The sequence below is a fragment of the Chiloscyllium plagiosum genome, unplaced genomic scaffold (assembly GCF_037043375.1).
Source record: "Chiloscyllium plagiosum isolate Xiang-an unplaced genomic scaffold, Cpla_swu_hap1 HiC_scaffold_35, whole genome shotgun sequence".
In the NCBI taxonomy this organism is placed as follows: Eukaryota; Metazoa; Chordata; class Chondrichthyes; order Orectolobiformes; family Hemiscylliidae; genus Chiloscyllium; species Chiloscyllium plagiosum.
Window position 1 is genome coordinate 12,255,806 of NW_028270173.1, and position 22,707 is coordinate 12,278,512.

General features: G+C 42.8%; 1 protein-coding gene across 1 annotated transcript in view; it reads right to left on the minus strand.

Moving 5' to 3' along the window:
* LOC122547757 (butyrophilin subfamily 3 member A3-like) overlaps positions 1-22,707 on the minus strand; it is a 206,069-nt gene that overhangs the window by 95,999 nt on the left and 87,363 nt on the right. The window contains 4 exon segments of the mRNA XM_087979256.1: positions 6,090-6,122; positions 13,354-13,473; positions 16,045-16,326; positions 21,991-22,338. Of these exon segments, the coding sequence (XP_087835382.1) occupies positions 6,090-6,122; positions 13,354-13,473; positions 16,045-16,326; positions 21,991-22,338 (783 nt within the window).

Below are 22,707 nucleotides of genomic sequence, written 5' to 3' on the forward strand. Positions count from 1 at the left end.
GTGTCTCTACTTTCTCAGAACCCTAATGACATTCAGCATATCTACAATGACTTTTACCAATTTTAATCAATGCACCACAAAAACCATCCTATCCGGATGCATCACAGTTTGGTACAGCAACTGCTCTGCCCAAGATCACAAGGAACTACAGAAGATTGTGAGCGCAGCCCAGTCCCTCACGAAAACCAACCTTCCTTCTATTGACTCTGCCTATGCTTCCCAGTCAAAATGTGCAGTGCAGGAAAAGCACAGCAGGTCAAGCAGCATCTGAGGAGCAGGAGAATCGATGTTTCAAGCATAAGCCCTTCATGAAGAGCTTTATGCCCGAAACATTGCCTCTCCTGCTTCTTGGATGCTGCCTGACCAGCAGTGCTTTTCCAGCAGCACATTTTCAACTCTGATCTCCAGCATCTGCCGTCCTCACCTTTTCCCTATGCTTCCCAGTGCCTCGGGAAAGCAGCCAACATAATCAAAGACCCCTCCCATCTCGGTCATACTCTTTCCCACCCTCTCCCATCATAGTTGTCCATCTGGATTGGAAAATTGCACATTATTCTGCTTTTTAAGCAGGGTAAAATAGGAAAACTAGGGAATTATAGACCAGTAAGCCCATTAATTCCTTTAACACCCTCAGCTCCCAGGGATTTTAATTCAATTAATTTCATCATTTGCAATGTTTTACCTCCATTAATTTCATTCAGTCCCTGTTCCTAATTCACTCTGAATTTCCTCAAAACTTCTGGCAAGCTATCCTCCTTTACTGTAAATATTGAGGCAGAGTAATTATTCAATATTCTCCCACAATATCGCCACTTTCAGTCTTCAGTGGGTCAACACTAGTTCTGACCACCCTCTTTCCCTTTTAGTAACTATTACATTCTTCTTATTGATTTGGATAAGCCTGACAAGTTTCCTTTTCCTTTTCTCAGGGGTTGGTAGATGGGGTCTATCTCGATGCGTTTGTTTGTTTGTGGGCTACCATGATGCCAAGGGGTCTGAGTAGTCTAGCAGTCATTTCCGAGATGTCTTTGATGTAGGGGAGAGTGGCTAGGGTTTCTGGACGTGTTTTGTCTGCTTGGTTGGGTTTGGTGCTGAGAAATTGGCAGTCTGTGTCCATTCTTTTTGAATACACGGTATAGGTGATTTTTCTCTGCTCTGCGTCATTCCTCTGTGCTGCAGTGTGGGTTGGTTCGTTGAAATAATGTTCTGATGCAGCTTCATTTGTGGGTGTTGGGATGATTGCTTCTGTAGTTCAATATTTGATCTGATGGTGTTGTTTTCCTGTAGACGCTGGTTTGAAATTGCCCATTGGCTGTTTGCTCTACTGTGACATCTAGGAATGGCAGTTTGTTGTTGCTTTCTGCCTCTTCAGGGAATTTTATGCCAATTATTATTATTGATGGTCTTGAAGGTTTCCTCTAATTTGTTTCATTTAGTGATGACAAAGGTGTCATCCATGTAGCGGATCCAAAGCTTGGGTTGGATGGTTGGCAGAGCTTTTGTTTCGAATCTCTGCATTACTACCTCTGCTAATATTAGAGATCCCATGTGTGTTCTGTTGGTTTGTCTGTAGGTTTTGTTGTTGAAGGTGAAGTTGTAGCTTGACAATACTATCCTTGTTGATGAAGTTAGTGGTATTTGAAATATGTGTTTTTGGGTCTTCTAATAGTGTAGTCTGTGTTTCCTTGGCCAGGTTAACGTTGATGGATGTAAACAGGGCTGTTACATCAAAGGAGACCATTATTTCATCCTCTTCTATCTTAGTGTCTTTGGTCTTCAGGAATTCTTGGGTGGAGTAGATGGAGTGATATGAGTCTTCTACTAAGTATTTTAGTCTTTTGTGTAACTCCTTGGCTAATTTGTAAGTTGGTGTTCTGGGTAGCCAGACTATAGGTCTATGGGGGGCTCCTGGTTTGTGAATTTTAGGTAATCTGTAGAAGCTTGGTGTGTTGGATCCGTCTGGTTTCATTTTTTGGAAGTTGGTCTTATTTATTTCTCCAGATTTCTAAAGTTTTTTGAGTAAGGCTGCGATTCGGTTCTCTAGTTGTGGGGTTGGGTCTATCGCCACTTGTTGGTTAGTGTTGGTATCTGTAAGTAGTGCGTTCCCTTTTTCAATGTAGTCTCTTCGATTTAGAATGGCTGTCAAGTGTCCTTTGTCTGTAGGTAGGATAACAATGTTGTTATCTATTTTTAGTCTTTCCAGTGCTTTCCTTTCTTGTGTATTGAGTGTGTTTCCTTCCTTTTTTCTGCTTAATGTTGGTGCGACTACCTGTCTGATGGTTTGTTGGGTTCCTTCTGTGAGTTGGTTGTCTTTTAGCGTTGTTTCTAACGCTGCTAAGAAATCTTTCTTGTCCACATCCTGGCAGTTGTTCTTTAATCCTCTTACTAAGACGGCTTTTTCAGTGTCTGTTAGGGATCAGTCAGATAAGTTTTTTATCCGTGCTTCTGTATTGTCAGTTTGTGTTTGTCTAGTTTCTTCATTTTTTGTGTTTGTTGCAGTGTAATATCTATGGCTTGTTGTACTGTGTCTGTGCATCAGTGAGTAAAGATTAAAAACTTATCTGACTAATGAACTTGAACGACCCTATACAGATAACAAGCAAAACTAATGTCATTTACAAAATACCGTGCAAGAACTGTAACAAACACTACATTGGGCAAACAGGCAGAAAAGTAACCACCAGGATAAATGAACATCAACTAGCCACAAAACGACATGACCCTCTCTCACTAGTATCCTTACATATGGATAAAAGAGGACACCAGTTCGACTGGGACAACACATCCATCTTAGGACAAGCTAAACAGAGACACGCACGAGAATTCCTAGAAGCTTGGCATTCCAACCGGAACTCTATCAACAAACACATCGAGTTGAGACCCCATCTACCACCCTGAGAAAAAGAAAAGGAAATGACATCACTACAGGAAATGACATCACCAACCCAAAGAAACCCAAACATATGAATAGAAAGTAGGAATCATGCACACTGCTTCGGCTGAGGCCCACTGAAGATATTACCGAGTATGGTGATGGAATGTCTGGAAATGAGCCTCCCAGCTCAGTGAGCAAACCTACATGCAGAACCTCAACCTGAGCTGCAAATCTTCTCAAAACTCAAAATAAATGTTCTTCTCAAGAAATACAAAATAAATCAAGCCACAAGGTGAGAATCAAGCATTTCCTAGCCAAATACACTTTCAATCGTTGAACCATAGAGTCCCTCTGGTGTGAAAGCAGGCCATCTGCGTCCACTCCAACTCTGTGCAGAGCATTGCACCCAGACCCACCACCCCATCCTCTCCCTGTAACCCTGCATTTCCCACAGTTAATCTCCTGAGACTGCACACTATGAGCAATTTAGATTAGCCAATCCACCTAAAGTGTACATCTTTGGACTTTAGTAGGAAATTGGAGCACCCAGACAAAACCTGCAGATGCTGGGAGAACATACAAACTTCACACAGTCACCCGAGGGTCCCTGATGCTGTGAGGCCGCAGTGCTAGCCACAGAGCCACCACACACTGTAAACTGTCACAGGCCCTGGGGGAATGGAAATACTGCAGAAAAAAGTAAATGTAGTCCATGTGTTGGTTATTGAGTAACACAGTCCTTTCAGCCTATGGATTCTGCACCATCCTATCTACACTGATCCCACATTCCAGCTCTTGGCCCATAGCCTTGAATGTTATGACATAGTTTTGAAAGGTTGTGAGGATTCCCCTCGCCTGCCCTCCCAGGCAGTGTATCCCAGATTCCCACCACCCTCTGGTGAAAAGGGACTTCCTCAAAGACACCGAAAACCTACCGCCCCTCACCTAAAATTATTCCCCTTGTTATTGACCCTTCAACTAAGGGGAACTGTTTCCCTCCCACCCTGCCTGTGCCCTCATCACCTTATACATCTCTAACAGGTCCCCACCTCAGCCTTTTCTGTTTTGAAGAGGACGACACAAACCTACCCAGCCTCTCTTCATAGCTGCAATGCTCAATCCCAGACACCATCCTGGTGAATCTCCTCTGTACCCACTCCAGGGCACTCACATCCTTCCGATGGTGAGCTGACCAGAACTGCATACAGTATCCTAACCAGTCATGTACAGCTTCAACGTGACCTCCCTGCTCTTACAATTTATGCTACAATTGTTGAAGATAAGTGTCCCATGTGCTGCCTTAATCACCCTATTAACCTGCCCCGCTGTCTTCAGGGATCTGTGAACCAGCTCCCTAAGATCCCTCTGTTCCTCTCAGCTTCCGAGTGCTCACTATTCAGTGAGTACTCCCTTGCCTTGTTGCTTCTTCTGAAATGCAACAGCTCACACTTTTCAGGATTAAATCCCCTCTGCCAATGATCTGCTCATCTGCTCAACACCTCTATATCCTCCTGTAAACTGAAACCTTTCTTCTTCAATATTAACCAATCTTTGTATCATCTGCAAACTTACTTCGCATCAGCACCCCCACCAACCCCCAACATTCTCATCTGTATTATTAACATAAATCACAAACAATAATGGACACAGTACTGACCCAGTTGTACACCACTGGACAGCAGCCCCCAGTCACGTGAACAGCCTTCTATCATCACCCTTTCTCTCCTCCAACTAATTTTGGGTCCATTATGCCAAGTTACCCTGGATCCCATGTGCTTTTACCATCTTGATCTGTCTTCCTTGTCAAAAGTTTTGCTGAAATCCACAATTGACATGTCAATTGAAAATAAATTGAAACAGATTGAAATAAATAATCACATTTCAAAATATCTTTTGGATATACTTTGTTTCAAAGAAATCTCTGACAAAACTTTACATCCTTAGAATTCAGTTTGTTCCGATATTGATTGTGATCAGGGTACACTATGTTTTCAATCTCAGATGTAGGTTCATGTATTACCTCAATCACACAAGATACTCATTATTGGAAATATGTTTGTGCATTCTGATGTAAATATTGTTGAAGCATTTATTTGCTGGAATTCAAATAATAGAAATCTTTTAAAATTAATTTCTCATTTTCCTTTTACACAGTAATTCTGTAAATTTTCTTCCATGATCATTTTCAATCCATGTCTAATTTCAATTAATTTATAGATAAAAATAAACTACTCTTTCAGTATAAAACATTTTCAAATAAGTCATAATTGTTTTTCCTGTAATCATTGGGTCAAAATAAACTAAACCTGAGTGAGTATCTTAAAGTGAAGAGCCTCATGTTGTTAGCGATGTTTGAGAAGATTTGAAGCTCAGGTTGATGATAAGTATGTAACGGGTACCCAATAAACACAATCCACTGATTCCTCAGAAACAAACCCAAACTAGCAGACACAATGCAATCAAAATCTATCGCTACATTACCTCACATCAAAGACATATCAGAAATGACTTCCAGACTACTCAGACCCCTTGGCATCATGGTAACCCACAAACCTACCAAAACACTTAAGCAGCAACTAATGAACCTAAAGGATCCATTAGATACCGCCAGCAAAGCTAATGTCATTTACAAGATACCATGCAAGAACTGTAAAAACACTACATAGGACAAACTAGCAGGAAACTTGCCACCAGGATACATGAACACCAACTGGCCACCAAAAGACACAACCTCTATCATTAGTTTCCATACATACTGACAAAGAAGGATACCACTTTGACTGGGACAACACACACATCCTAGGACAGGCAAAACAAAGACACGCACGAGAATTCTTAGAGGCATGGCATTCTAACCAGAACTCCATCAATAAACACATTGACTGAGGTCCCATCCACCTTCCCTTGAAAAAAAGAACCGGAAATGACATCACCCACCTTAAGAAACCAAAAGGCAGGACATACCACCAGTGCTTCACCAGAGACTCTCACTGATGATGTTACCTAGTCATGGTGACAGAACGTCTGAAAACAAACCTTCCAGCTCAGTGAGCTAACTTACATACTTAGTCTCACATTGTATTAGTCACATCATCGAAATATGTTAACAACTGATAATCAAAGGTTTAAAATGTAACATGTTCAATTATACTTGTAATCATTCCAAAATCCATGTTTCTTATGTCTTGTGAACATTTTAATAATAAATTCTTACCACATTCTATGAATGTTTTCTGAAGTTTTAGTCCTACAAAGATACAAAAAATATTATCATGAGTATTTGGAAAAATAATTTAATTTACTATCTTTCAGTATTTGATTAATAAACTGTGTTGTGCCTCATGTACTGTTGGGGTTTTACTGTGTAGATGGTTTGTGTAACAAGGAGGATGAAGTGGGAGATGGAAAACTGAATTTAAACATCAGAAATATTCTCAAACTGGTTGAAGAAATGTGAGGAAAAGAATATCCTGACAAAAAGAAAATATCACTCCTGAGCCATTGTAGCTCAATTATTTTTATTTATCCAAAAAATCCTGAGCTGCAATAAAAATTTAACAGAAAGAAATCAGTGTGTGTGTCATTCACTCCAGGGGAATGTTTCTGAACATGATACTGAGGCACCAAGTGACAAAATTTCACCAGAACTGGGAGTCGTAGGGGAGTCAGAGGATAACAGATGAGAATTTGCACATTAAGATTTGAAATTTTCATTTTACCACAAAGATACAAACTCCTTAAATAACCATCAGGTCCTTTAAAAAAAAGATAAGAGAACGTAAAGATCAGGAAATGGCACATAAAATCCATGAATTGTCTTGATTCCTGACTCAATACAGGGAGAACTGTAACAGGAATGTCATGAATTAAAATTTTTAAATCACACAACGCCAGGTTAGAGTGCAATAGGTTTATTTGAAACCACAAGCTTTCAGAGCCCCCACTCCTTCCTCAGGCAGCTAGTGAGAGAGAATACATGGGACACAGGATTTATAGTAAAAGATCAAAGGGTCAGACAAATTATGTGAATGTATTGAACAAACCTAGATGGCTATTAACTCTTTAATCCGTTAGAGTGGATCTGGAGGTTTTGATTAATTAATATGTAAATCCCTGCCTCAAGATAACCTTCGGCTTTATCAGAATAAAGGTGACACCTTCGGTCAGACAATGCATTTAAGGTGTGACGCCACGTTTCAAGTCTTTCAAGGTTTTATTCCCAAAGTAGGAATTTATAAAGTGCCACATTAACTGAGGGTCTATAGATTGTGCACTTTTTGAACAAAACAAAACAAATGCAAAGCTGCAAATGCACACTCACCCCATTGATTTATAAATTCCCACTTTGGGAATAAAACCCGTCTGGCTTCAGGATGAGATACAAATAGATTTGAAACATGGCATCACACCTAAAATGCATTGTCTGACCAAAGGTGTCACCTCTGTTCTGATAAAACCAGAAGTTAGCTTGGGGCAGGGATTTACATATTAATCAATCAAACCTGAACCTCCATTCTAACTGATTAAAGACTTAAAAAAAGCAAGGTGGCTATTAATACATTCATATAAATTGTACAAACCATTGACCTTTAATTATAAATTCTGTGTCCAATGTATTCTCTCTCACGAGCTTCCTGAGGAAGGAGCAGGAGCAGGAGCTCTGAAAGCTTGTGGTTTCAAATAAACCTGTTGGACTATAACCTGGTGTTGTGCGATTTTTGACTTACATAGAACATAGAACATAGAAGAATACAGCGCAGTACAGGCCCTTGGGCCCTCGATGTTGCGCCGATCCAAGCCCACCTAAACTACACTAACCCACTATCCTCCATATGCCTATCCAATGCCCTCTTAAATGCCCATAAAGAGGGAGAGTCCACCACTGTTACTGGCAGGGCATTCCATGAACTAACGACTCGCTGAGTGAAGAACCTACCCCTAACATCAGTCCTATATCTACCCCCCCTTAATTTAAAGCTATGCCCCCTTGTAATACCCGACTCAATACGCGGGAAAAGGTTCATACTGTCGACCCTATCTAACCCCCTAATCATCTTGTACACCTCAATCAAGTCACCCCTAAACCTTCTTTTCTCTAGTGAAAACAGCCCCAAGTGCCTCAGTCTTTCCTCATACGATTTTCCTTTCATACCAGGCAACATCCTGGTAAACCTCCTCTGCACCCGTTCCAATGCCTCCACATCCTTCCTATAGTATGGCGACCAAAACTGCACACAATATTCCAGATGCGGCCGTACCAGAGTCTTATACAACTGCATCATGACCTCAGGACTCCGGAACTCAATTCCTCTACCAATAAAAGCCAGTACGCCATATGCCTTCCTCACCGCACTATTTACCTGGGTGGCAACTTTCAGAGATCTGTGTACATAGACACCAAGATCCCTCTGCTCATCCACACTACCAAGTATCCGACCATTAGCCCAGTACCCCATCTTTTTGTTATTCTTCCCAAAGTGAATCACCTCGCACTTAGCTACATTGAATTCCATCTGCCACCTTTCTGCCCAGCTCTGCAGCTTCTCTATATCCTGCTGTAACCTGCCACATGCTTCCTCACTGTCAACAACTCCTCCGACTTTCGTGTCATCCGCAAACTTGCTCACCCAACCTTCTAACCCCTCTTCCAGGTCATTTATAAAAATGACAAACAGCAATGGTCCCAAAACAGATCCTTGCGGAACACCGCTAGTGACGGCACTCCATGAAGAAACTTTGCCATCAACTACTACCCTCTGTCTTCTTCCATCCAGCCAATTCCTAATCCAAACCTCCAACTCACCCTCAATGCCATATCTCCGTATTTTCTGCAGTAGTCTACCATGGGGAACCTTATCGAACGCCTTACTAAAATCCATATATACCACATCTACCGCTTTCCCCTCATCAACCTCCTTCGTCACCTTTTCAAAGAATTCAATAAGGTTTGTGAGGCACGACTTGCCCTTCACAAAACCATGCTGACTATCCTTGATCACATTATTCCTATCTAGATGTGCATAAATCCTATCCCTTACAATTCTCTCTAAGACTTTGCCCACAACAGAAGTGAGACTCACCGGCCTATAGTTACTAGGGCTATCCCTACTCCCCTTTTTGAACAAGGGAACCACATTTGCTATCCTCCAGTCTTCTGGGACTACTCCTGTAGACAAAGAGGACATAAAAATCAAGGCCAATGGCTCTGCAATCTCCTCCCTTGCTTCCCAGAGAATCCTAGGATAAATGCCATCAGGCCCAGGGGACTTATCTATTTTCACCTTTTCCAGGATTTCCAACACCTCTTCTCTACATACCTCAAAGCCATCCATTCTACTTATTTGTGCCTCAGTATTCTCATCGACAACAATGCCCTGTTCCTGAGTGAATACTGAAGAAAAGTATTCATTCAGTGTCTCCCCAATCTCTTCCGCCTCCACACGCAACTTCCCCCTACTATCCTTGACTGGACCTATTCCTACCCTAGTCATTCTTTTATTCCTAACATACCTATAGAAAGCCTTAGGGTTTTCCCTAATCCTATCTACTAAGGACCTTTCGTGTCCCCTCCTTGCTGCTTTTAGCTCTCTCTTCAGGTCCTTCCTGGCTACCCTATAACTCTCAATCGCCCCAATTGAACCTTCACGTCTCATCTTGAGATAGGCCGCCCTCTTCCATTTAACAAGGGATTCCAATTCCTTATTAAACCACGGCTCCCTCGCACGACCCTTTCCTACCTGCCTGACAGGTACATAATTATCAAGGACACTCAATAGTTGCCCCTTGAACAAGTTCCACATATCATTTACACTCTTGCCTTGGAGTCTACTTTTCCAAGCCACACATCCTAAGTCATGCCTCACCGCATCATAATTTCCCTTACCCCAGCTATAATTCTTGCCCTGTAGTACACACTTATCCCTCTCCATCACGAGTGTAAAAATCACCGAATTATGGTCACTATCCCCAAAGTGCTCACCTACCTCTAATTCTAACACCTGGCCTGGTTCGTTACCCAGAACCAAATCCAGTATGGCCTCACCTCTTGTTGGCCTGTCTACATATTGTGTCAGGAAACTCTCCTGCACACATTGAACAAACACTGACCCATCTAACGAACTTGAGCTATAGCTTTCCCAATCAATATCAGGAAAGTTAAAGTCCCCCATAACAACCACCCTATTACTGTCACTCATCTCCTGAATCACCTTCCCAATCCTTTCTTCAATGATTCTAGGACTATTAGGAGGCCTGTAAAAGACTCCTAACAGGGTGACCTCACCTTTCCTATTCCTAACCTCAGCCCAAACTACCTCAGATGGCAAGTCCTCATCCATCGTCCTTTCCACCGCTGTAATACTATCTTTGACAAGCAATGCCACACCTCCCCCTCTTTTACCCCCACCTCTGACCCTACTAAAACATTTAAATCCCGGAACCTGCAACAGCCAATCCTGTCCCTGTTCTAGCCATGTCTCCGTAATAGCCACAACATCGAAGTCCCAGGTACCAACCCACGCTGCAAGTTCACCTACCTTATTTCGTATACTTCTTGCATTGAAGTATACACACTTCAAACAACTTCCCTGTTTACAGGCACCCTCCTTGGAAATTGATGCCATGTTCCTCACCTCCCTACACTCCAGGCCCTGCACCCTGAAGCTACAATCTGGGTTCCCATGCCCCTGCCGAGTTAGTTTAAACCCCCCCCAAGAGCACTAGCAAACCTCCCCCCAAGGATACTGGTTCCCCTCAGGTTCAGGTGTAGACCATCCTGTTTATAGAGGTCCCACCGTCCCCAGAAAGAACCCCAGTTATCCAAAAACTGGAACCCCTCCCTCCTGCACCATCCCTGAAGCCACGCATTTAATTGTTCTCTCTCCCTATTCCTCGAATCTCTATCACGTGGCACGGGTAACAAACCAGAGACAACAACTCTGTTTGTTCTAACTCCAAGCTTCCAACCTAGCTCCCTGAAAGCCTGTCTAACATCCTCAGCACTCCTCCTACCTATGTCGTTGGTGCCAATGTGGACCACGACTTCGGGTTGCTCCCCCTCCCCCTCCAGGACCCGGAAAACACGATCAGAGACATCACGTACCCTTGCACCTGGGAGGCAACATACCAAACGTGAGTCTCTCTCGTTCCCACAAAACCGCCTATCTGTGCCACGAACTATCGAGTCCCCAATTACTACTGCTCTGCTCCTCTTCACCCTTCCCTTCTGAGTAACGGGGACAGGCTCCGTGCCAGAGACCTGAGCCCCGTTACTTACCCCTGGTAAGTCATCCCCCCCACAAGTATCCAAAACGGTATACTTGTTCTTGAGGGGAATGGCCGCAGGAGGTCCCTGCACTGGCTGCTTCCTCCCAGTCCCCCTCACTGTAACCCATCTATCTGCCATCTTTGGAGTTACTACTTCCCTATAACTCTGATCTATGACCCCCTCTGCCTCCCGAATGATCCGAAGTTCATCCAACTCCAGCTCCAGTTCCCTAACACGGTCTTGGAGGAGCTGGAGATGGGTGCACTTCCTGCAAGTGTAATCGGCAGGGACTTTGTCCATTCCAGTTAAAACACTGGCTCCAACACATCGTGAATTAAAATGACAGCAGGGAAGGTATAAGTACTGAGTGAAGCCTGTCTTTTTCTGGGGAATCTGGAACATTCTTTGTTCCAGTCCGACTCAGGCCCCCCATTCCACAACTCTTTCTCCGGTTTGTCAATAACTGTATTGGTGCAATTTCTTGCCCTGGTCCAGCACTGGAAACAGTCATCAACTTTGCCTCCAATTTCCACCTTTCCCTCACCTTCATCTGACAATCTCTGATTCTTCCCTTCTCTTCCTTGACTTCTCCATCTCCATTTCTGGGATTATCCTGTTTACTAATATCTATCACAAGTTCACAGATTCACACATCTACCTTGAATAGATAACCTCTCACCCTGCTTCCAGTTTCCCTATCACATCTGTATATGACAACTTCCACTCTGGTGCATCCAAAATGTCTTACTTTTCCCTCAACCAAGGGTCCACCCCCTCCCCACAGAGATAACAGGGCCGTCACATTGTCTAACCCATTTCAGACATTTCTACACTGTCCCCTTCCCCTCCCTCCCAGAATAACAACAGGTTGCACTGTGTCCTCATGATCCACTCCAAAGATTCAAGGATCTTCCTCCGTCATTTCCACCAGCTCCACGACCAAACAACCAAACACATCTCTCCCTTGGCTCCCTGATCTGCATCCTAAAGAGATTGTTCTCTCTCTGGTCCACTCTGTTATCATCCCCAATACCTTGTCTCTCTCCCATGGTTTCCCATACGTGTAACATCTCCCTTTCTACCTCTTCTTTCCTCACTATCCAAGGTACCAAATATTTCTTCCAGGTGAAGCAGCTATTCCCCTGAACATCTTTTAACCCAGTCTACTGTAATCGCTGATCTCAGTCCATCACCTCCACACTGGGAGACTGTGTACCTGCTTAGCAGAGTACTTCTGCTCAGTTCACAAGCATGACCCTGAAATTTCGGCTGTTTGTCATTTCAAAACCCCACTATCCTCTCACACTCACGTTCCTGCCCTAGGCCTGACACTGTTTCCAGTGAAGCCCAACACAAATGGGAAAACAGCACCTCATTTTCCATTTAGGCACCTGACAGCTCCTGCACTGAACACTGAGTTTAACGATCCAATCAGGAACTCTGTCTTCCATTGAGGATATTGTTCCTCCAGTGGCTGTATTATGTTCTCATGTATTTGCTTTCAGTCAGAGCTGACTCTAATTCTCCCATGAACATCTCCCCTGGTTTGTTTTTCACTCTAACCATGATCATTCCTCTTCTCTGTTCTGTGACACCTTGGATGTTGAATCCCTGTCACGCTCTAACATTTCTCCAACCTTCCCTTTTGTTGCATCAACACTTCCCAATTTTTAAACAGCATAAAAACCTTCACATTTCCACCGCTGTTCAGTTCCAAACAACTCGAAACACTAACTCTGTGTTTCTCTCCACAGCTGCTGCCAGAGTTGTTGAGATTTTCCAGCACCGTGGGTTTTATCTTCCAGCTGAAACAGTGAAATGCTGCTCCATTTGTTGGTGCTGTCCTGGATTATTTCTGTTTCACATTTGCCCAAAATAATGTTACGCTTATTTACAAGGACAATGTAATAATTTAATATTCAACAGGAGCATCTGATTAAGAATTATTAAAGGAGCGTTTCCTATTCGGCTGGAGACGGGAATCACATTTATTCCTTTGTTCTTCATGTCAATGTGACCAGGTCTTCACACCACCATTCCCCAAACATTTAACACTGAAACACACACATTGTACTGGAGTAATGCTGTGGTCCTGAAATTCCACTGGGTTGTTTATGTCTCACAGCTTAACTGACAGAGACTGGGAAATCCCCCGTGGATTTCCAGGCTTGTACCTTCATTGTCCTTAGTCAGTGTTACACTGAGACTGTACCTTTAATGAGTCGATGGTGTTTCACACTCCAGTAAATCACAGCAGCAATGCCAACAGTTACACAAAGGATGGTCACGAGCAATGGTGCCAGCCAGTCAGGGGCACCAGGGAAGATCTCATCTGTAAAGTGAATGCCACAGAGTTAGACAACTGTATTTTCTGCAAAGTTAAAAATCACACAACACCAGGTTATAGTCCAACAGGTTTAATTGGAAGCACACTAGCTTTCGGAGCGTCGCTCCTTCATCAGGTGATTGATCAGGTCACTGATGAAGGAGCGTCACTCCGAAAGCTAGTGTGCTTCCAATTAAACCTGTTGGACTATAACCTGGTGTTGTGTGATTTTTAACTTTGTACACCCCAGTCCAACACCGGCATCTCCAAATCATGAGTATTTTCTGCAGCATGTGCATTAGTATGACAAACTCTTTACTCATTGTGACTGTGCATGAGATGTGCAGAGTCCTTCCAGGAATCTCCTGATATAACATCAAATACCCAGTAACACCAACACTGAACTTATTAATTAATCAAGTGAGGGTGGAGCCCCTGATCATTTCAATCACTGCTACTGATGATTAGATTAGATTCCTTACAGTGTGGAATCAGGCCCTTCAGCCCAACCAGTCCACGCCAACTCTCTGAAGAGCAACCCACCCAGAACCTCCTTTCTCCTAACACTAACACTGGTGGGCAATTTAGCATTGCCAATTCACCTGACCTTCAGATCTTCGGACTGTGGGAGGAAACCCACACAGGCACGGGGAGAATGTCTGTCTAGAATTTGCACAGTCACCCGAGGCTGGAATTGAACCTGGGACCCTGGTGCTGTGAGGCAGCACGCTAACCACTGAGCCACCATGCTACCCAAAGATTATTATGTTTCTCTCTATAAGGGCAAGGAATTTAACATTGGCACTGGCATAACATCAAAAAATCAAATCATGGTGGCTTAGTGGTTAGCACTGCTGCCTCACAGCACCAGGGACCTGGGTTTGATTCCAGCCTTGGGTGACTATCTGTGTGGAGTTTGCACATTCTCCCTGTGCCTGTGTGGGTTTCCTCTGGCTGCTCCCATTTCCTCCCACAGTCCAAAGCTGAATCAGGTGAATTGGCCATGTTAATTTCCCACAGTGTTCATGGATGTGTAGGTTAGGTGCATTAGTCAGAGGTAAATGTAGGGTAAGACAATGGGTCTGGGTGGGTTACTCTTCGGAGGGTCAGTGTGGACTTGTTGGGCCGAATGGCTATTTTCCATTCAGTAGGGATTCTATGATCTCTGAAAATAAATTTAAGTTCCATCTCTAAATTTGTATTCCAGAACTCGTAGGACCAATAATCTGACCTGACTTGACCTCTCTGTCTGGGAAGGTGCCTCAAAAGTGTCAAACAAAAGCAAAATACTGTGAATGCTGGAAATCTTAAACAAAGAAGCACAGAAAGTGCTGGAGAAACTCAGCCAATGTGTCAGCATCTATGGAGAGAGAAACTCCACAGACACTGCCAGAACTGTGAGGTTTTTCCAGCATTTCCTGTGTCTATCTCAAATTAGTCCTGAGCCACATTTAATTTGTGAGTCCATCCCCTGATGCTGTGAATTCTGATGGAGTCAGCAGCAGAGATCAGGGGCTGGTGTATTACAGCACTGACAGAGACACATAAGGCAGCTGACAAGTTCTGGGGGGTTCTAATTTTGTATATTATCCTTTTCCATTGCAGAGAAGATTTACCAGGATGTTGCCTGGAATGGAGAACAGGTCGTATGAGGATAGGTTGAGAGTGCTAGGCCTTTTCTCGTTGGAATGACGAAGGATGAGGGGTGACTTGATAGAGGTTTATAAGATGATCAGAGGAATAGATAGAGTAGACAGTCAGAAACTTTTTCCCCGGGTACAACAGAGTGTTACAAAGGGACATAAATTTAAGGTGAAGGGTGGAAGGTATAGGGGAGATGTCAGGGATGGGTTCTTTACCCAGAGAGTAGTGGGGCCATGGAATGCGCTGCCTGTGGGAGTGGCAGAGTCAGACTCATTGGTGACCTTTAAGCGGCAATTGGATAGGTACATGGATGGGTGCTTAAGCTAGGACAAATGTTCGGCATAACAGCGTGGGCCGAAGAGCCTGTTCTGTGCAGTATTGTTCTATGTTCTATGTTCTACTATGTTCCAGGCTATATTTAACAAATTCTAAAGTGCTTCACAAAGCAATTATCTGATAATAATGGATAATAGGTCAAATGAAGAGATATTAGGAAGAACTTTTTTTCCTGATTGACATTGGCTTCCATTGGTCAAACAACATCTCAATTTTGAAATTCTCATCTTTGTTTACAAGTTCCTCCATGCCCTTGCCTTCCCTATCCCTTCCACCCTCAAACCCTCCAAGTCATCTCTGATTGTTAATATTGGCCCCCAGATCCAACCCCAGCTTTAAGTGCTTCACATTAGTGGCAACACCTTATGTTGCCAAGGGCCCAGGCTTTAGAAACCATTTTTTAAACCTATCTCTTTAACCAAGCATTTAGTCCTCTGATTTATTATCTCCTACTGTGGCGAAGTGGTTTATTTTCCTACACAGAAGGAATGGATTACCGTGTGAGGGCACCTTGGGGACAGTTAAACACACAATGTGATCTATGGTAGATTTTAAATCACCTTTAACTTTCTTGATTACACATTCTCATTTACAAACCTGATATCCTGATAGGGGCTTCTCGTGCAATTCCCAAAAGCTCATTTTGTACAAGACACTTAAACCTCTTTGTTGATTGTTTTGTAACGACGATGATGCTCTGGACATTGACAAGACCATTAGGGTCCTGCTCATAACTTGGTTCAGTTTGTGATAAAATAAGTCCATTTTCACTGATCCACTGTATTTCTGGCCTTGGGAACCATCCACTGGATTTACACACAACCTGGATTCCATTTTCATGATATCCCTTCATCTGGATCCAGGGCTGATGACCCAAACCTGGAATCGACAGAACAATAGCAAACATTAGGAACACGTGCTGTAGTTTGTTGGAACTGCTCATTTCATGTTATTGACAGATATCTAATTATTGCTTTTCACTAACTTTAATTAGATTATGAATTACATTTTACCTCAGAATATGTCAAGATAGAACTGTGACAAAACAACATTTGTTATAAATCAGATAACATTCATTCCTTGAAAACTGAATTGCAGGTAGACAGGATAGTGAGGAAGGTGTTTGGTATGTTTGCCTCATTAGTCAGTGCATTGAGTATAGGAGTTGGGAGGTGATGGTGCGGCTGTACAGGACATTGGTTAGGCCACTTCTGGAATATTGTGTGCAATTCTGGCTTCCCTGCTGCAGGAAGGAATTTGTAAAATTGAAAGAGTTCAGAAAATATTTTCGAGGATGTTGCCAGGATTGGCCGGTTTGAATAATAGAGAGAGGCTGAACAGGCTGGGGCTGTTTTCCCTGGAGCGTCAGAGGCTGAGGGATGACCTTATAAAGGTTTACAAGATCATGAGGGGCATGGATAAATAGACATGGTCTTTTCCCTGGGCTGGGGGAGTCAAAAACTAGAGAACATAGGTTTAAGGTGAGAGGGGAAAGATTTAAAAGGAACCTGTGAGGCAATATTTTCACGCAGAGGGTGTGCGTGCATATGGAATGAGCTGCCAGTTGAAGTGGTGGATACTGGTACAATTACAATTACCCCCTTCCTCAGGTTGGAAGGTAGCTTTACACAGTCAAAGCAACATGGAAAGGTATTATCGGCCCACGTGGTGGTGAGTCTTCTCCTGAAACCAGATACCAGATTGGATATTACTGAATGTCGCAGCCACTTGGTGTGGGATGTACTGGCCCAGCTTGGGTAGGTACAACAGGTTTTCTTTCTTAAAGGATAACGATAAACAGTTGGATTTTTGTGGGAATCTGATTTCTTCATGTTTTTTGTCTCTTGGTATTTAAATTGGAACTTAAAGTTCTCACATTGCTGAGGTGAAATTTGCACTTCCATCCTGTGGGGAACAGAGCCCAGTCGTGTGGATGGAAAACACATTATTGCATGTGGATGGGTTGGCTGTAAGTTACAGGAACTTTTGCAATTTTAAACTTGGAGCAGAAACTAGAAATCATGTGTCAACAGACTATCTCTGTTCCAGTTCTAGATATTCTCATTTGTCCATGGGTATTGTTATTTGTCATGGTTGTGAGAATTAGCTCTTTGAGATTTTGCCATCTAGCTACTGCACAGGAACAAGTTTCAAAGTAGCAGGGCTGGTTGCAGGATATGAACTGCCAAATTATGTATGATTATAGCCTTGGATGACTGTCTGTGTGGAGTTTGCACATTCTCCCTGTGTCTATGTGGGTTTCCTCCGTGTGCTCCGGTTTCCTTCCACAATCCAAAGATGTGCAGGTTACATGAATTGGCCATGTTAAATTGCCCATAGTGTTAGTGCATTAGTCAGTGGGAAATGGGTCTGGATGGGTTATTCTTCGGTGGGTCGTGTGGACTTGTTGGGCTGAAGGGCCTGTTTCCACACTGTAAGTAATCTGATCTAATCTCATTATCTATCAAAGGCATATTTGTAAAGCATTTCATACTGAAACCTGAGCTTTACACAGACTTTATAAAAGGAAGAGTACAAACTCAATGTGTTTTGTTAACCCCATACAGAACATTTCAACCCCACTGAGATGATGATGATGATGCCCAATATTCTGGCCACCCAAAGGATATTGGAGAAGGGGAGGAAGAGAAAGGGCCCAGAAACAGGTGATGCACCACCGCCCACGATTCATCCCCCGACCCTGACCACAAGGGCACCTCCAGTTTCGCCTTTGGTACACAATATTAATAATTAGATACTGAATACCAGAGGGAACAAAATCGCTTTACTTTTGAGAACTCTAAAGGAAATCTATTGGTTTTCAGGCAGCTCTTTTTCATTCTCATCAACAATAATTCTTTATTCCCCATAAGTCAATCTGATTTCTTCATGTTTTTTGTCTCTTGGTATTTATGGGGAATTTGAACTTTCACAGAAGAATTAGAAGAATTTTCAATTTCTTCAATAATTATCAACCCTCTGTGAAACTTAAAGTTGAAACATACAAGGAAATTATTAATTTCTGAGACACGATAGTGTTAACTGAAACAAGACTTCAACTTTTTTCCACAAACATCGACACCACAACTACATTGAAAAGAAATGTACTTTCCACACACTGATGAGATCACAACTAATGCATTCCCGTAACATATGCACAAAACCGAAAGATTTTAAGGCAGTTGCAACTCTTTGTACTGCAATGTTGATGTCAATCTGAGGGTTAAATTTCACATTTGACACAGGATTCATTACGGTGGCACCCACTACATTTCCCCACATGTTAGCTCCAAAATATTTGCTGTTTTCAGCTATAATCCCACAATCATTTACAAGGAATTCTTGACCTCAATGATTTGAAATTGTCCTGGATCCCATTCAGCTGAGTATTCCCTTGCTGACAGGTTTAAAATTGTTCTCTCTCCTTTGCAGCCTCCCTCTTACCTAGCAGCCTCTCTCTCCTTCTATGCACAGCCTACATTCCTCCACTCCCCTGCAGCATCCCTTTCCCTCTGTCCAATGTAGGCTTTCTCTCCAATGGACACTCCCACTTCACTCTCTTGACTCTCTTACAATTTCTATCCCTCCTCCCCCTTTACCGCCATCTTCTCTCCATCCACGTTTGCAGCTTCTTTTTCTCTCCCCAGCCTATTATTCCTCTTACAGCTTCCATCTCCTCCTCTGTCTTCTTTTGAGCATTTGTTTACCCCACAATCCTCCCCATGACTACATCCATCACCACCCTGTCTCCATCTGGGCCTCTCTCATCCACAGCCCCCACTATGGAATCTCTTTCTCTTACTTCCCACCCACTCCTTTGAAGTCGCTTTATCACCCTGGACACAGAAGGACACCCTTGGCCAGTCCCTTGGCAAAATTTTCCTCAACCGGGACCTCTTGGCAAAAGGCTTCCATTTTCCCATGTTCACCCAACTGCTCAATGCTCCTCCAATCACATGCTGTTACTCTCCCAGTTGCTGAACTGGGTCGGGGTGGGTTACTCTTCAGAGGGTCGGTGGGCCGAATGGCCTGTCTCACACTGTAGGGATTCTATGATCAGGATTCATGATCCATTACAGATTCACACCCTTCAGCCCATCGTGTTTGTGTTGACCATGATGCCATTCTAAACTAATCCCATCTGCCCATATTTGGCCTCGATGCCTATTCTCTGCCTGTTCATGGTCTTTCAAAATATCTCTTAAATATTACTACCACCACCCCAGCAGACAATGCCATGCACCTCCCACCCCCTGTGTTGAACTTGCCTTGCACATCTCCTTTAAACCACTCCCATCTCACCTTTTACATACGCTCCTCAAATTTGACATTTCCACCCCGGAAAAAAGACTCCAACTATCCACCGGATCCAAGCCTCTCATAACTTTATGTCCTTTTATCAGGTCGCTCCTCAACCTCTGGCAAAAACAATCCACATTTATCCAACCTCACCTAATAGCTAATACACAGTAATCCAGGAAACATCCTGGTCAACCACTTTTGCACCCTCTCAATACCTCCAAATCCTTCCTATAGCGAGGTGACCAGAACTGCAAACAATATGCCAAATGGAGCCTATTTAAAGTCAAGTAAAGCAAATGACCTGCCAATGTTTATACTCAATACCCTGACCAATGACGGTAACCATTCAGTACGCCTTCATTACTACCTTATCCACTTGGTTATCCCCTTTCAGGGAACTATAGATCGACACCTCAAGATCCCTCTGTATATCAAGGTCCTGCCATTTACATTGTACTTTCATCTTGTATCGCATTTGACCTCCCAAAATGCATCACCTCACACTTGTCTGGATTAAACAGCATCTGCCATTTCTCCGTCCAACTTTCCAGCTGATTGTGTTGTATCCTATAATAACATTCTGCAACTCCATCGATTTTTGTGTCATCAGCAAATTTTCTAGTCAGGCCAATTTTCATCATATCATTTATGTGTATTGCATGTATAAGTGTCATACCTAGAAGGGCTAATACGACCAGTACACCAAGCAGGGATGTTCACTACGTTTCAAGACATAGAGTTCGGGGACATTCTGTTTAGTTAGTTGTCTGAGAACAGCAACATCATTTTTTGTGTGTGAACTGAACATGAAACATATCTGCCACAAATAAAAATAAAAGGATGCAACAGTTGTTGGTGTCTGAATCAGCTGTCTTCGAACATTTAATGGCAACTATGAAATGACTGTTAGTCATGGTAAAAATTTATCTGGTTCATTTATGTCCTCAGAATAAGCAGGAGTCTACTTAAGATTGCAATGAAGAGGAATATCTGCACTCAGAGGGTAGTGAGAGTCTGAAACATTCTACCCCAGAGCCTGTGGAAGGACAGACATTAAGAATGGTCACAGTGAGTTTTGGAAGATTTGTAGCTCAGGTTGAGATTCTGCATGTAGGTTTGCTCACTGAGCTGGAAGGTTCATTACCAGACATTTCGTCACTGACGAGGTAACATCTTCAGTGGGCCTCTGGGCCAAGCACTGTCCATCATTCCTGCTTTCTATTTATATGTTTGGGTTTCTTTGAGTTGGTGATGTCACTTCCTGTAGTGATGTCACTTCCTGTTCTTTTTCTTAAGGTGTGGTAGGCAGAGTCAAACTCGATGTGTTTGTTGATAGAGTTCCAGTTGGAATGCCATGCTTCTAGGAATTTTCGTGCGTGTCTCTGTTTGGCTTGTCCTGGGATGGATGTGTTGTCCCAGTTGAAGTGATGTCCTTCCTTATCTGTATGTAAGGATACTAGTGAGAGAGGCTCATGTTGTTTTGTGGCTAGTTGATGTTCATGTATCCTGGTGGTTAGTTTTCTGCCTGTTTGTCCCATGTAGTGTTTGTTACAGTTCTTGCACAGTATTTTGTAAATGACATTAGTTTTGCTTGTTGGCTGTATGGGGTCTTTCAAGTTCATTAGCTGCTGTTTTAGTGTGTTGATGGGTTTGTTAGGTACATTAGTCAGGGGCAAATGTAGAGGAATGGGTCTGGGTGGGTTACTCTTCACAGGGTTGATGTGGACCTGTTGGGCCAAAGGGCCTGTTTCCACACTGTAGGGAATCTGATCTAATCTAATAAACAATCTTTGGGTGGTCAGAATATTGGGGATGAACATCACAGTGGGGTTGAACAGTCCTGTATGGGTTTAACAAAACACCTTGACCTTGTATTCTTCATTTTATAAAGCCTGTGTAAAGCTCAGGTTTCAGTATGAATTGCTTTACAAAAGTACCTATGACAGATAATCTCACATAATTTGGCCCTTCATGTGCAACCAGCCCTGCTTCTTTGAAACTGGTTCCTGTGCAACAGCTGGACAGCAAGATCTCAAAGATCTAACTCTCACAACCATGACAAATAACAATACCCATGGACAAATGAGAATATCTAGAACTGGAATTGAGATGGAGATAGTCTATTTCCATGCCTTATTTCATATTTATGTATAACAAATGTTAATTTAATTGTTGAATGTTAAAATATTAAATAATTTAAACTGGGCTTTAGAAGACAGAAATGTTACTGAATGTACAAACCTCTGACATTCAGTCTGACTGCAGTTTCTTCAGAAAAGGTTCCGCTATCAACTAAACATCTGTATTTCCCTCCATCAAAAACTGTTGTATTTTTTATTCGAAGAGAAATGGCTCCTTTGGTCAGTTCATTTTTCAACAGTTCAGTCCTCCCTCTGTATTTCCTGTGCTGAGCAGTGACATCATCTTCCCCATGGCTGTACACGTGAACTGGGGAATCAAGGCCTGATTTAAACCACTGCACCAACATGTTGCTGGCAGATACATCTGGCACAAGCTGACATTCCAACAGAGCATCTTCACCCACAGTGGCTTCAATAGGTTCATCAGGTCCAACAACAAGGAATTGACCTAGTGAACAACAACAATAAAACATAAAATTCTGTACTCAGAACAAAATTACATTGAAAACAGCTGATTTTCAAAAATATAAACTGCCCTACAATATAAAATTCTTTCAGAACTGCATTTGCGAATGAATTTGAATTCATTAAGTTTTTGATTCTGATTTTAAACCATCGTGTAGTAGTTAATTTGAAATATTTCTGTGGAATGTTTTAATTTGTAACTTTTACGGCACGGTGGCTCAGTGGTTAGCACTGCTGCCTCACAGCACCAGGGACCCGGGTTCAATTCCCGCCTCAGGCGACTGACTGTGTGGAGTTTGCACATTCTGCGTGGGTTTCCTCCGGGTGCTCCGGTTTCCTCCCACAATCCAAA